The sequence below is a fragment of the Eurypyga helias genome, unplaced genomic scaffold (genome assembly GCF_000690775.1).
Source record: "Eurypyga helias isolate BGI_N326 unplaced genomic scaffold, ASM69077v1 scaffold15351, whole genome shotgun sequence".
Taxonomy (NCBI): Eukaryota; Metazoa; Chordata; class Aves; order Eurypygiformes; family Eurypygidae; genus Eurypyga; species Eurypyga helias.
In genome coordinates, this window is record NW_010231595.1 from 12,529 (window position 1) to 24,902 (window position 12,374).

General features: G+C 56.0%; 1 protein-coding gene across 1 annotated transcript in view; it reads right to left on the reverse strand.

Moving 5' to 3' along the window:
- The window catches only part of VAC14 (Vac14 homolog (S. cerevisiae)), a gene marked incomplete at its 5' end in the record, with an annotated part of 32,379 nt that overhangs the window by 10,884 nt on the left and 9,121 nt on the right, over nucleotides 1–12,374 (reverse strand). The window contains one exon of the mRNA XM_010161137.1: nucleotides 10,821–10,953. Coding sequence (XP_010159439.1) covers nucleotides 10,821–10,953 — 133 coding nt within the window. The remainder of the gene's footprint in view (nucleotides 1–10,820; nucleotides 10,954–12,374) is intronic.

A 12,374-nucleotide genomic window follows, 5' to 3' on the forward strand; every position in this document is an offset into this window, starting at 1 on the left:
CAGAGGGGTCTGTCTCCTGGAGATGGGCTTGCAGGCACTGAGACGGAGTGAGATACATGGCAAATCATCAGCATCTGACATGGGAAGCTATAAAGCGCAACCCTGCTGAGGAAAGCCCTGGAGAGCACGGACAAGTCTTTGGGAAGGGCGGCTCTGGAGCCGGGAGGCATCACAGCTCACCCCAGGCGAGCAAAGAGCCTGCTCGAGCCAGGAAGACAACATGAGCAAAAGCAGGAATCATGTCTCCTCCTTCATTTGGCTTTTGGACTTTTCTTCACGTGCTGACATTCAGGTCCTGCTCTTGGAGTTGTCAGGTCAGCCAGGAATGGGAGCATCGGATCAGCGGGAGCCCGCCAGCAGGAAGGGCGAGGGCGTTTGGGGCAGCCCTAGTCTAACGTGCGACAACGCCTGACCTTTCTTTTCAACCTCGCCAGCCCCAGTTTCTCCTGATGGTTATCAAGTTCCCCTGGGGAACTCAGTGAAAGCCGCAGCCCGGAGATGTGCGGATCAAGGGAGATGTGTGGATCTCGGGAAGCTGGAGACAAGCCCTGCGATACCTCTGCATGAAAAGGGAAAGGTGCAGAGTGTTTCACCGCAAACAAGAAAACCCTCCCACGGAGCGTCTGCTCGGGAGAAGCCTACAGTGCGGCAACTGCTGAAGGAGCCGTGGTGCCAGCTCGGCACCGGGCTGGGGCCATCTCCTCTGTAAGGTGATCCCCAGGGACCCCTGAAACAACCGAAGGGGATCCCCGAAAGGAGCACAGAACAAATGTTCGTTAGTGCTTCAGACCAGCTTCCACTGGTGAAACAGCATCTCGGTCCTGCAGAGCCGCAGCCCTCGGGTTCCCCGCTGCCCACCAAAGCACGTCCACCTTGACTCGTGACAAATCCAGCCTTGTTCTCATCCTGGATTACAGCTGCCTGGGGAACAGGGCCCTTCAAAGGGGTCACCTTCAGTTTATAAAGCAGGTAGGCAACAGCTTATATGCTCAGTGACATACCCACAGCTCCATACTGAACCAGACCGGGAACAGGACTGTACCAAGGAGAAGGAAGAGTTTCTATAGAAGTTTCTTCAAACTTCTTCGGTTTCTTCTTTTAATTATCTCCAGCACCAACCGCTAATATCCTCTGGCTCAGGATAAATTAATTGGGAAACTTAATGGCCCACTCAGCCCGAGGCATCGCCCAACTCCTGGGTGTAGCACAGATGAATGTGACAGCTCCTCCAAGGTGACGCCCACTGGACGCACATACAGCCTCCAGCTGCCCAAGTTACTGTCCTGGGAGTTCCCTCAAGGAAACCTTACGGTGCCGCGTGGATAAAGCTATCCTGCCCGCCAGTGCACAGTCACTGAGGACCCGCAGAGATGTAGGAACGTCTGAGCACCTACAGGAGCCGCACCTGGAAAACAGGCAGCTCTTTTTCTCCAAACCCTCCAGGAAAGCAAAAAATACCCCCCGCCCAAAAGCATTTCTTTTCCGACTTTTAAGTATGCCAATGACTCTACGGCAAACTGGATGGCCGACGCGAGTCCTGCTGCCCAGGACTCTTGGGGTTCAAGCCCCAGGCAGGAGGTACAGGCAGCATGTCCCTGGCATGGCCGAAACTGGCTCCAGCCCACCTCCCCGGCTGAGAGGAACGACTCACGCACCACCGAGCCCTCCACAGCCTGACCCCAGAGAGGGGACTTACACCGGGCAGTGATGTTTTCAGGCAAGCATCCTCTGTTTTGAAAGCGAGGAAGGGTAGGGGCTGGCTGGGGAGGGGGGGAGACACGCAGAGCAGCAGCACATCCTTCCTTTGAGACGTACGCTTCCCTTTCAGGCTGACAGCTGTGGCCTAATTTTCAAGAAAACTGACAAGCGCCTTATTTCTCCCCCTATAATTTCTCTTTGCTGCAAATAAAATAGGTTAAAGGAGCAGGCGCAAAGCTGTGACAACAGGAGCCAGGAGAGGCTGATCCGGTTCAGGGTGTGCACAGCTTCCAGAGACGGGAGCCATGGTCGCTGCGCTCGCCCTTCCCCATCCTTCCCCATCGCTCTGCTTTAAGGTGAAGAGATAAAAGTGCTTTTGCTCCTAAAAGCACAGCCGAGGAGCAGGTTGCTGTCCTACAGATGGATGAGCCTTTGCATCCCCGCTGTAGGGAAGGCAAATTTGGGGGGTTTTGGCATCCCTAGACCTCTGAAAGTGGAGGGACCAGCTCGGGGGTGGAGTAGGGAAGAGAATACACTGCATTTCTGATGGTGAATCTTTCCAGAAGGAAAGAAAAATGGGACTGGAAGGGGGTGGCAGTATCCATTGGGTGGCAGCAGGCAGGGACCGTCGGTTTGGGGAATGACTGTGCTGTGGGGTGGGAGGTGAAGCTGCCTCGTTCTCCTGCCAACACCTCAGCTCGGACCTGCTGCAGACTTTTCCCTCCCTTTACTTGAGCAAACTGGCTGTATTTTGCTCGACTGGCTCAAATCCATGTGCAGATACTCCAGACAGTGCTAATCCTCGTGTGATTTTGGGAGAAGGGATTGAAGGAGCAGGAGTGGGGGCACTCCAGCACATCCTAGAGCCCGGGGAAGGAAGTGCCTGGCAGTATCCCGGCGAGCCCGGCTACACTCCGGACTCAAGAGTCAGCTAAAAAAAAAGTCCCATTTATGCTGTGGTTTAGCTGCCCCAGATGTTATTTTGGCTTCACTGCCAGGCTCTCCTCCACGCCTGCTGCCTCTCGCTGCTTTTGGGGTGGATCCCAATGCCCGCCCTGCCTTCGGAGCCGGTATACCTGGAGGGATCCCAAGAAGGGATCAGCCTGAGAAGCCTCATTCCATGAACCCTCCAAGGCCCACAGACGTGTGAGAGGAGAGCAGCTGAATACTCCCTGCCATGTCAGCACCCTCAGAGCACCCAGTCCCACAAGGGACCTGCTCCAGGTGCAGCTGAGCACCAAGAGCAGCTCAGGCAACGAAGGAAGGAGCTCCAACGCTCCACGCTTTCAGGGGAGAGTTGAAAATGTCCCATCCTGGGACATCTTATCCCAGGACATCCCATCCTGGGAACGGCCAGACCCCAGGAGCTATAGAGCCTGCAGCCGGGGTGTGCTCTTCCCTGGGCAGCATCCATCCTCCAGCATCCACCTTTGATGGAAACCTGTGGCCAAGTGGGACTGTGGGAAGTGCTGGAGCACATTCGCCCGCCCGCTGCTTGTGCCTGCAATCGGTGGGCGGCGCGGAGGGAGGGCTGCGTGCCCGCTGCCGGTGGAGTGATGCTGCGAGATGCTCGAAAGCAGCCAGGAATGGAAAAAAAACCCTTGATGAGAGCAGCAGGAGGCAAAACACTCAGCCCTGCCTTCAGGTTTGTAACCGAGCATGCCTTGTGCCTTGAGGATAATCCTCAGCAAGAGCCCTCAGCAAGAGACTGAGGTGGAAACACCATTATTCAGCCTCTCCCAGCCTCCCTGTCTGGGCTTTTCCCTCCCTAGAGAGGAATAAATGGAGATGTCACACTTGCAGAGCAAAAGAACCCCACCAGAACCCCCAAGCCCCACTGGATAGAATCAGGTGGGTTAATTTAGCAGCTGATGGCCAAAACCACCTCCCCTGCCTGCACCGACTGCAGCCTCCCCACACCATCAGCTGGGCAAGGAAACTGGGGAGACACCTTGGAAGCCGAGCACGCTGAAGCCCTGCTCTGGGGAATGCGATGGTTAGCAAGCACAGGAGCTGCGGGCTCCTCTCCCCCATTGTTCAGCACACTTTTTCCCAGCTCCCCACTTCCCCAGCCTGCTTTTCTGGAGCTCTCCTGCTGGGATCCCAGGGACAGTGTTGGGAAGGAGCAAATATCCCCCCATGGAGACCTGCCCTTTGAAGGAACCTGGCCATTTTGGGAGGATTTTCCTCCCCTACGCACACTTCCTTTTCCTCTCCTCCACCCTTTCGCTGACCCGAACTAGTCCCAGCCCACTCCAGTGCTGCCGCTCACATGTGGTTCCCATTTTTCTACAGGAAAAGCCATCAAATCCTTCCAGGCAGCTTCGAGTGCAGCCGGTCCTGAAGCAGCTTTGGCGGGTAGGACTGCAAGCTCATTCCCAGCGGTTGATCCTCCCTCAGCTCCTCCAGTTCCCACAACTCAGTGGCGGCATCTCTGGCCCTTCCGGGTGGGGTCCAGCCCCAGCTCCCGCTATCCCAGCAGGGATAATCCTCAGGCTCCTCCATGCGAAGGTCACGCTGCTGATGACTCCCAGCGCATTGCAACCCTAAATCCAACCTCTAGCCTGGGGGAAATTGGGTTTTACCCCTCCAGCTCCCGCTCTGTGGGGCTGTGGAGTATCGGAGAGGCCAGCAGGATGCCCCATAGACTCAGGGAATTAAAACCTCCTTAAGCACATGCTCCCTTGGGCTCATGGAGCCCACTGCATGATGTATAAGGTGATTTGAGAGTGGGGGAGGTTCGGAGGTACAGGGGGGTTGCTGGCTTACACCCCGAACTCATGTGAAAACCCCGAGAGCATCACAGAGGGTGTTCACCCAGCACGGCTTGGACAGAAGGAGGTGCCTGAAAGCAGAGCCTGGTTGCCACCAATCCACTAAAGCACCGCGCCCAATTTCCAGACACAGGGTTTCTCACGGCCGGGTGGCAGCAGCGCTGGGGAGAGGAGGTTTTGGGGAGCAGACAGGGGTTAAAGGGAAGCGCAGATGAGCCGGAGATGAGCAGCTCACAGACCTCAGTGCAGAGCCGGGGATGCTCCATCACCCCATACCCAGACAGGGGGTTTGGGTGGGAGCAAGCCCCGCTTTCTGCTTTGCAAACGGGCGGAAAAAACAGAAATAAAAAGCTTTCTCCGGTTCCTCCTTTCTGCGAGGCACGAGGGGGGGTGGAGAGCACACAGTTCATTAACGCAGAAGGGCAAGCGGCCAGCGAGCCTCCTGGCAGGCAGAGCAGTGTATTTTCGCAGGCTCGCTGCCTCCCGACACAGAAGCTTCCCTTGTCGCGCTCACAGCTGTTTGGATTTTACCCGAGTTCATATCACAGTTTATCAAAGGGGCTGCATTTTTTTTTTCCCTCCTTTTTTTTTTTCCTCTCTGCACTTTGCCGAGTACAAGCCGAACGGTTCCCGTGAAAACAAACGCAGGTTTTGTTCTGCAATGCAGCAGCACGGAGGGTGGGAGAGAGGAAGAGGTGACACACACGTGTGTGTGTGTGTCCCCAGTCCCAAGTCACTTGCTGGCGGGGCAGAGGGACTTTTGGGGCACGGGTTTGGCGCTGGGGAGCTGGAGGGGGCACGGATACACTGGCACAGCCAAAGCAAGGAGGAGCAGGAGGGGATCCCGCATCCCAGCCCTGGGAATATCCAGCTCATTGGGATGTAAAGAGATGATTGGGCAAGCAAACCTGGTGTCCAGGGGAGCTTGAGAGCATCCAGGCCTTCGAGGAGGATTTTGATTGGCCCCAGCTCTTGAGCATCCCCTGGCCATGGGCAGGTGATGGGCTGGGAGGTGGGAGAGCAAGGCAGGAGAAAGGATGAGGTTAAGGATGGGGTGGGGGTCCGGGATGGGTCAGGGGGACAGTGCATCACAGCAGGATGGGGGCAAAACAGAGCCGGAGCTTGCACCAACGACCCCAGGGAGCTTCGGCATCCCCTTACCACCAGCGCAGTCGCCCACCAGTTCTGCACAGGGTCCCCGACGTATCCCGTATTATCTGAGCCTGCAGCTAGACCCCCATCCCACTCCCTCCCCACTGGGATGCTGGCGGGCCGCCTTTCCCTTCCCTTCCCACTCCCAGACAGCGAGCACAGCCCTGGGAACGCCAGGCAAGCCGAGCAAAAAGCGATTTAACATGCTCCTCGCTGCCTGCCTGCCAAGAGCATCGGATGTCTGCACTCCACGGGACATGCCGGCATTCCGCTCCCCAGACCCCCCCAACTCCCCATCCCAGGTTCAAGCCCACTTTTTCCCTACTTTCTGGGGAGAAAGGGGTGTTACAGGGTCAATTCCAGTCTCTCTCAGAGGCAGCAAAGTCCCCTCCTGCCCAAAACAAGAGGGGACCAGCCTCCCCAGCTCCATGCCAAGGGCATCACCATAGAGCCCTTCATGTGTCCAACGTGCCAGTGTTTGTTCCCAGCTCTGCCCTCTGCTATCCAGCTCTCTGCTGGCGTCACCCCGGCAGGACTCGGAGACCTCAAGGAAAAGGCAGGATTTGCAGCCAGGTGAACTCTTCCCATCTGCAGGAGTCATAAACCCACGGCCCCATCACAAGACTCGGGATTTTCCAGCTCCCCGGCTTAATGCCACAAATTAGCCGAATAACTTTATCTGCTTCAGCCTACGTCTTCCAGAAAGGATGGAGAACCAGCCCACTCTCCTGGCCGTCCCTCATGGGGTTCAAGCATCCTCCCAAAAAGCCAAGGACCACCCCCAGTCGAATGGCCAAGCCCTGCTGGGTGAATGGCTGGGGTCTGGCTGAAAAGTTGCCCCAGGGCCCCTTCCATGCAGCTTAACCTCAGAAAATGCCTCATGAGAAGGTGCTAGGCAGCAGGGAGCTTTATTTAATGGCTCCATAAAACAAGCTGAGACAAGTCCTGCGCACCGGTCCCTGCCTGGGGAGCAAAGCGCTGACTCAGGCGTCCTCTCGCACCCCTGGGTGCCACTGCTTGCCGAGAAAATGGCCTCTCTGGGCTTAAAAATTAAGCCTCACACTTCAAAGCATCTGCACACAAGGCACACGGGGATGTCTACGGCCACTCGAGCACATCCCGTACCTCAGAGGGTTCATTTCTCATCCTGGCAAGGTACATCAACCACCAATGTCTGAGCTGCTTCAACTCAGAGCAGCAAAAAGCCATCTGTTTTGGTGCTAGGCTCGGCTTAGCGAGACAAACCGGCTCCCAGAGCTCAGACAGACCCTGGGGACAGCACAGGGGCCGGGGGAGGGATGAGAGCAGAGAAGACGGCTCTTTCCAAGGGCAGCAAAACTCCTAGGGCAGCCAGCCCTATCCTCAAACTGCTCCGAGCAGCAACGCTGATGTCCATGGGGTAGGGCTTAGCCTTTGATTTAATCCTCCCATCCCACAGCGCCGGTACCAACAAGCAAGCGTTAAATCCAGCCTGTAAATCTCAGTGCAGGCTGAAAACCTCGGTGCCGCTCCGCTGCCTGCCTCCTGACCGGCCGAGCAGCTTTCCCTCCGCAGGGTTCCTGCCCCGAGGACAGCCGTGCTGCTCCAAGGAGCCATGTGATGCTTTGGAAGCTCCTCCGCATTTTTCTGCTGCTCCAAGCCATTGTCGGGAGGCCAGCAGCTGAATGTGAATATTTGTTTCTTGCTTAAGGGCTCTGTTGAGTCCAGGATGGCTACGTGCCAGCTAGGGCAGATAGCTCCCAATTAGCGAGAAGGCTGGAAGGTCTCGGGGCTGCTCATCAAGGTGAGAGGTAACACGAGCGGCGGCTGATGCTCCTGCCTCCAACAATCCTTTGGGAGCCATCTTGGAGTGCAAACATGCCCGGCTCAAAAGGAGAAGGCAGCGCTTTGGAGTCTGAGTTTCAAAGGTGGAATAACTTTACTGGCTTCTAGCCTAAAACATGTCACAAGTGACGGTGAGAGGGACTGACCCCAAAGGAAAACCTTGTCTGCTGGGATGCAGAAAACATGCCAAGTCAAAAAAAATCCTTGGAAGAAACCATGGGAGCAGGTTTGCCATCTCTCCAGTTCCTCAGCCCGGGTGGATGGCGTGAAACAGCTTTCCCACTGGAGATGGAGATGGGCAGGTGGCCATCCCAGTGTGCTCCAGAGGACTCCGGGTGATTCACACCCCTGGAGCTCCTTCAGCACATCCCTTCACAAGGAGGGTCCCTCTCCCAGGTATTTGTGAGGCATCTAACCAGCTTTGAAGAGCCTTTTCCTGGATGCTTCCCTTCTCCTGCTGGGGCTCAGCCCAGCACATAAGCTCTGTCGCAGCCATAGGTTCGCTCCGTGAGGTCCCCTTGGGTGGTGGCACGGAGGACGCATCACACCATGTTTTGATCTGGCAATGCCATGCGGGATCCCAGCAGGGAAGGTGGCAGACCAAGAAGGGCACCTCGTGGATGCGCTGTGGCAGACAGACCATGTGCTGGGTTATCCCGTGGCCTGGTGGTCCCACACGAGGGAGAAGAAATGATCTGGGCTCTTCCCAACGGATGACAGAAGCTTTGGGAGCTGTTTGCCTGTTATTTTAAAAGTAGTTTGTGTTTCCATTTAGCTCCACCCTGTCTTCTCTGGCAAACCAGATACCAAGCTTGGGACTAATGGTGAGACCACCCATCACAGCCCCCGCCTCTGCCCGTGAGGGCTGTGGGTGCTTCTCCCACCCATTTAGGCACCGGAGCAACTCTGCACAGCTCTGGGACCACCTGTCCCCACAAAGCCAGAGATGGTCCTACCTCCGCGGGCTCCTGCAGAACTGGCTGTGCAAACCACGCTCCCGTGACACATGTGCCATAACCTCTGCTCCGGGACACCGAGGACACATCAGGAGAGAGACTAAAGTCCTTTCACAGTCAGCAACCGGACACCAACAAGCCCCAGCTGGGTTAGAAAATAAACTACCTTTAACCGCAGACCCTCCGCCTGATCTCGTGGACCTTCGAACTTGCCCACTGGCAATGTGACGGGGAAAATCACTGTGCTTTAATAAAGATCCTGTCCTCCGTTTCCCTTTACCCTGAGCGCTCATCCTTTGGCTGGAAATCATTGCCTAAACTTAACAGGTCTATTTTCCTGCCCTGCTTTGCCATTCCTGGGCTGGCCAGCAGCGGAAAGGGCAGCGGCGGTCCCGGAGGGGAGGGGATGATGATGGGAGCAAAGGGCTTGTGCCAGCAGTGGGAAAGGACTGTGCTTTAACACCGCCCTGGTCTCTCAAGCATGCTCTTTCATGCTCTCCAGCCGGGGATGAAGCATCGCCAGCACCTCCCAAGTCAAACACGAGGTTGGCTTCTCACCCCGCTGTGCGAAACAGCTGAGCTAGCTTGTGGACAGGGGAGGGATGGAACGTGGGAATGCGCATACGGCTTCAATTTGAAAAGTGGCTAAAAATAGCACCGCGAGGCTCCCACGTTCATGGGTCTCTCCGGCAAGAGATCAATCTTTTCCAGAGAGTCCTGTAAAAGTTTTCCCGCCCTGTTCCCATCTTGCTTTTTCAGGAGGCAACTGAGATGTAGTTAACACCAGCACCTCAGCCACCATCAGTAGGTTTCAGAGTTAATCATCAGTACCTGAGGGCATGCCTCACCCCTCCCAGAACCACCACTTTGGCTCCAGACCTGCCCCTACCCCACGTGAGTCACAACGTGACTTGACAAAGGACAGAATTTTATATATATATATGGTGGGTTTTTTTCTGCTTGACCCGATTTTTTGGGGCATGAGTCACTGTCAAAAGCCCCGGCTTGCTGTGCTGCCGCGAGCCGCGCCGTTGGCTGCCTGCTGGGAAAGCTGACCCCACCAGCCAAGGCTCATCCTGCCAGAGCTGGAGGGAAAAATCTGAGGTGGCTGCAATACTGGAGAACTTTTAAAGGGGACCCTGGCCCAGCTCACTACTGCTCTAATCGCCCTGCTCCTTTAACAAGGAGTAGGGCTGCTTCCCCTGCCCAGGGCTGCTCAGACCAGGTAGAAGAGAGGGGACACGAGTGGGATATTGCCTCTGCCCTACTCTTAGATGCCCATATGATTAAACCCAACATTGCCAGACTCCTGTCAGAAGCAACAAAACATATGCTCAGCTGGATTTTTTTTGGAGAGGGAAATGCGATGTATTACAATAAAATCTGATGTAAGTGGGGGGAAAGCTCTGAAATCCTTGCCCTGCAGTCCAAACAGCGGCCGCAACCCTGCCCTGCCCACGTTTCACCTTATTTTGCAACCCGCCAAACTCCACCTCGATGTTAAAACGCTCACAGGATGAATCCGGCAACAACTTTTTGTCGGGCTCTCAGGCCACCCAAAGACTCAGGCACAAACTGCTGCCCTAGCAGGTACAACTGAACATCCAGCCTGGCTGAGCAGGTTTGGAGAGCTCGGCACACTTTATTTTCCGATCGCAGTGATGGGACACCCCCCCCTCCCTGTCAGTACTTTGTGCACCCCTCTGCTTTCAGAGAGGCAGCTCTCTTCTCCCACGGGAGCGTGGTTTGGGTTTCTCGCTCTCCTTGTGTTCATTCGGATGCCATGTCCTTGAAAGCGAGGGAGAAAAATCCTCCCCCCTCCTCCCACCAACCTCCTCACTGACTTCTCCCCTGGCCTCCAGCGTTAAGCCCATTATTTCCCAGCGAGCCGAGGAACCTGTGTCCCTTGTCCCAGATTTCACTGCATTAAGGACGATGCCCTGCCAGCTGCCACGACACTTGGCTTTCCAGCCTCCGTCTTTGCTTCTTAGAAAGCCAAAGCAAAACCTACCAAACACTGATCATCAAAACGCGTGGCTTTGGGAGACGAGGCTTTCACTGGGTGAGCATTTCATGGAGCCAGGCGGAGGGATTCACTCCACTTGGCAGCCCGAGCCCAAGCCTGTCTTCATGCTCTGGCTGGTCTAGTTGTTTCTTAATGCAACGGGCTCTGACAACGCTATTTAATAAGGAGCTACTTTGCCTCCGGGGATGGGAGCGAGAAATATGGTGCCTCAACATGTGAAAGGCAAGTCCTATTTGCTCCGAAACCATCTGCTGGGGAGCGAGAGAGGCTTGTAGGAATGGTTTTGGCTCCAAGAAAGCTCAGTGTTTGGGCTCCTTGACCCTATCATCCCCATCCCAACCTGCCTGGGGGTGCTCAGGGGTTTCCGTGAGGCTGGTGGTGTGCTCGTACCTGATGATGAAGGCTCCTCTGGTCTCCAGGAGTTTCCGTTCGCTGCTGAAGCGCTTGAGCAGGTTGATCATGAACTTGTAGAAGTAGGAGTTCATGGTGGGGGTGGAGGGTGAGCACTCCAAGCCTTTCGTACCTGGGGAGGCAGGGGAGGGGGACAGCAGATTAGAGAAGCCGGGGCCCTCCTGCCCAAGCAGTCTCAGTCAGAGAGCAGACACCCAAAACACGGTCAACAGCACTCAGCAGAGGAGGGTTGGGGCACAAAAAGATGATTTCCAAGCCTCATGTAACCGCGTCTGCTCGGTCTGAGCAGAGCCAGCCCTACCGCAGCTCCCTCCATCCCAGGGGAAAGCACCTTGGGTTGGGCTCAGCCTCTGAAGCAGCAGAGGAGATTGCCACGAGAGCGTGGGCTTTTCGGGAGATGCTCCCAGAGCCGTTCAGCTTCAGTAGCTGACAGCAGAAAGGCGCCCGAGGCTCTAGATCAATGGGCAATCCCGTCTCCTCGGATACGGTACGTACACTCATCTAAAAACTAGGACTGCTGGTGAGTTGAAGAGCCTTTAATCCAGCCCCACAGGCCACCGATGCCCCGAGCCCAGCGTGCATGTCACAGGAGACACACACGTTCAGCCCAGGGTCACGGTACAGCCGCCGGTTTACAGTGGGTGACGTGATTTCCCCCCATGAGCAGGAGTCACTTGGTGCAACGGTGTCACGTACAACGTGTCCTGGGGCTAGCATAACGTACTGGTCAGACCAGAGCTACAGGCTTACAGAGTGTACCAAAACATGACTTTTTTTCCATTGTTCTCTGCAAACCCCCTTTACAACAAAAGGAGCTGAAGGCTGGGGAAAGGAGGCTGGCACGAAGGAGCCCTCCAGCCAAGAGCATCCCTGGTGGGCTGGGACACAAACCCACTTGCTGCTTCTGCCCCAGCCACGGTTTCTGCCCAGAAGGTGAACAAGGCTTTGTTCTGAGGCAGCAGCTATCACACATCACGTTTAGTCTGAAAGGCAGAAAATTACAGGTAATGAGAGTGGCCAGACTCTCTGAGCAAGGAGGGTGTGGGAAGTGACCTAGCTGAAGGGGAGGGGGAGGGTGTGAAAGCAGAGTGAGGAGAGCTGGTGTGCTCACGAGAGCCTAGGTGTGCTCTGGCACACCCAGACCCAGGGCTTGCAGTGCTCTCCTATGTTTTCTCCTTTGCTCGGGGCCACAGGATTTCTAGCATTAGGGCAAAGGGATGCTCTGCACCCTCCTGTTGCGCCGGGCACCGCGAGCTGGCAAGCCTCTGTTCACAGCCCCTGCCAAGCAGCCAGCACCCCTCTCGGCACCTCTCAGGACCACCAATTCAGACTCGTCGGGCTCCTGTTACTCATGGAACAGCAAACGGTGCTGCAGGTTGTGATGTGCAGGCAGGGAGCAGGTCTGAGACCGTCTGCAGGGCTGGCAAAGGGGCATCTCCCAGCTCAGGGTATGCATTGGAAAAAATGCCCCTTCAAACCCCCAAGTGCAGGGAGCTGGCAGGTAAAGATTGCTTTTCCCACAGCGGAACCGCA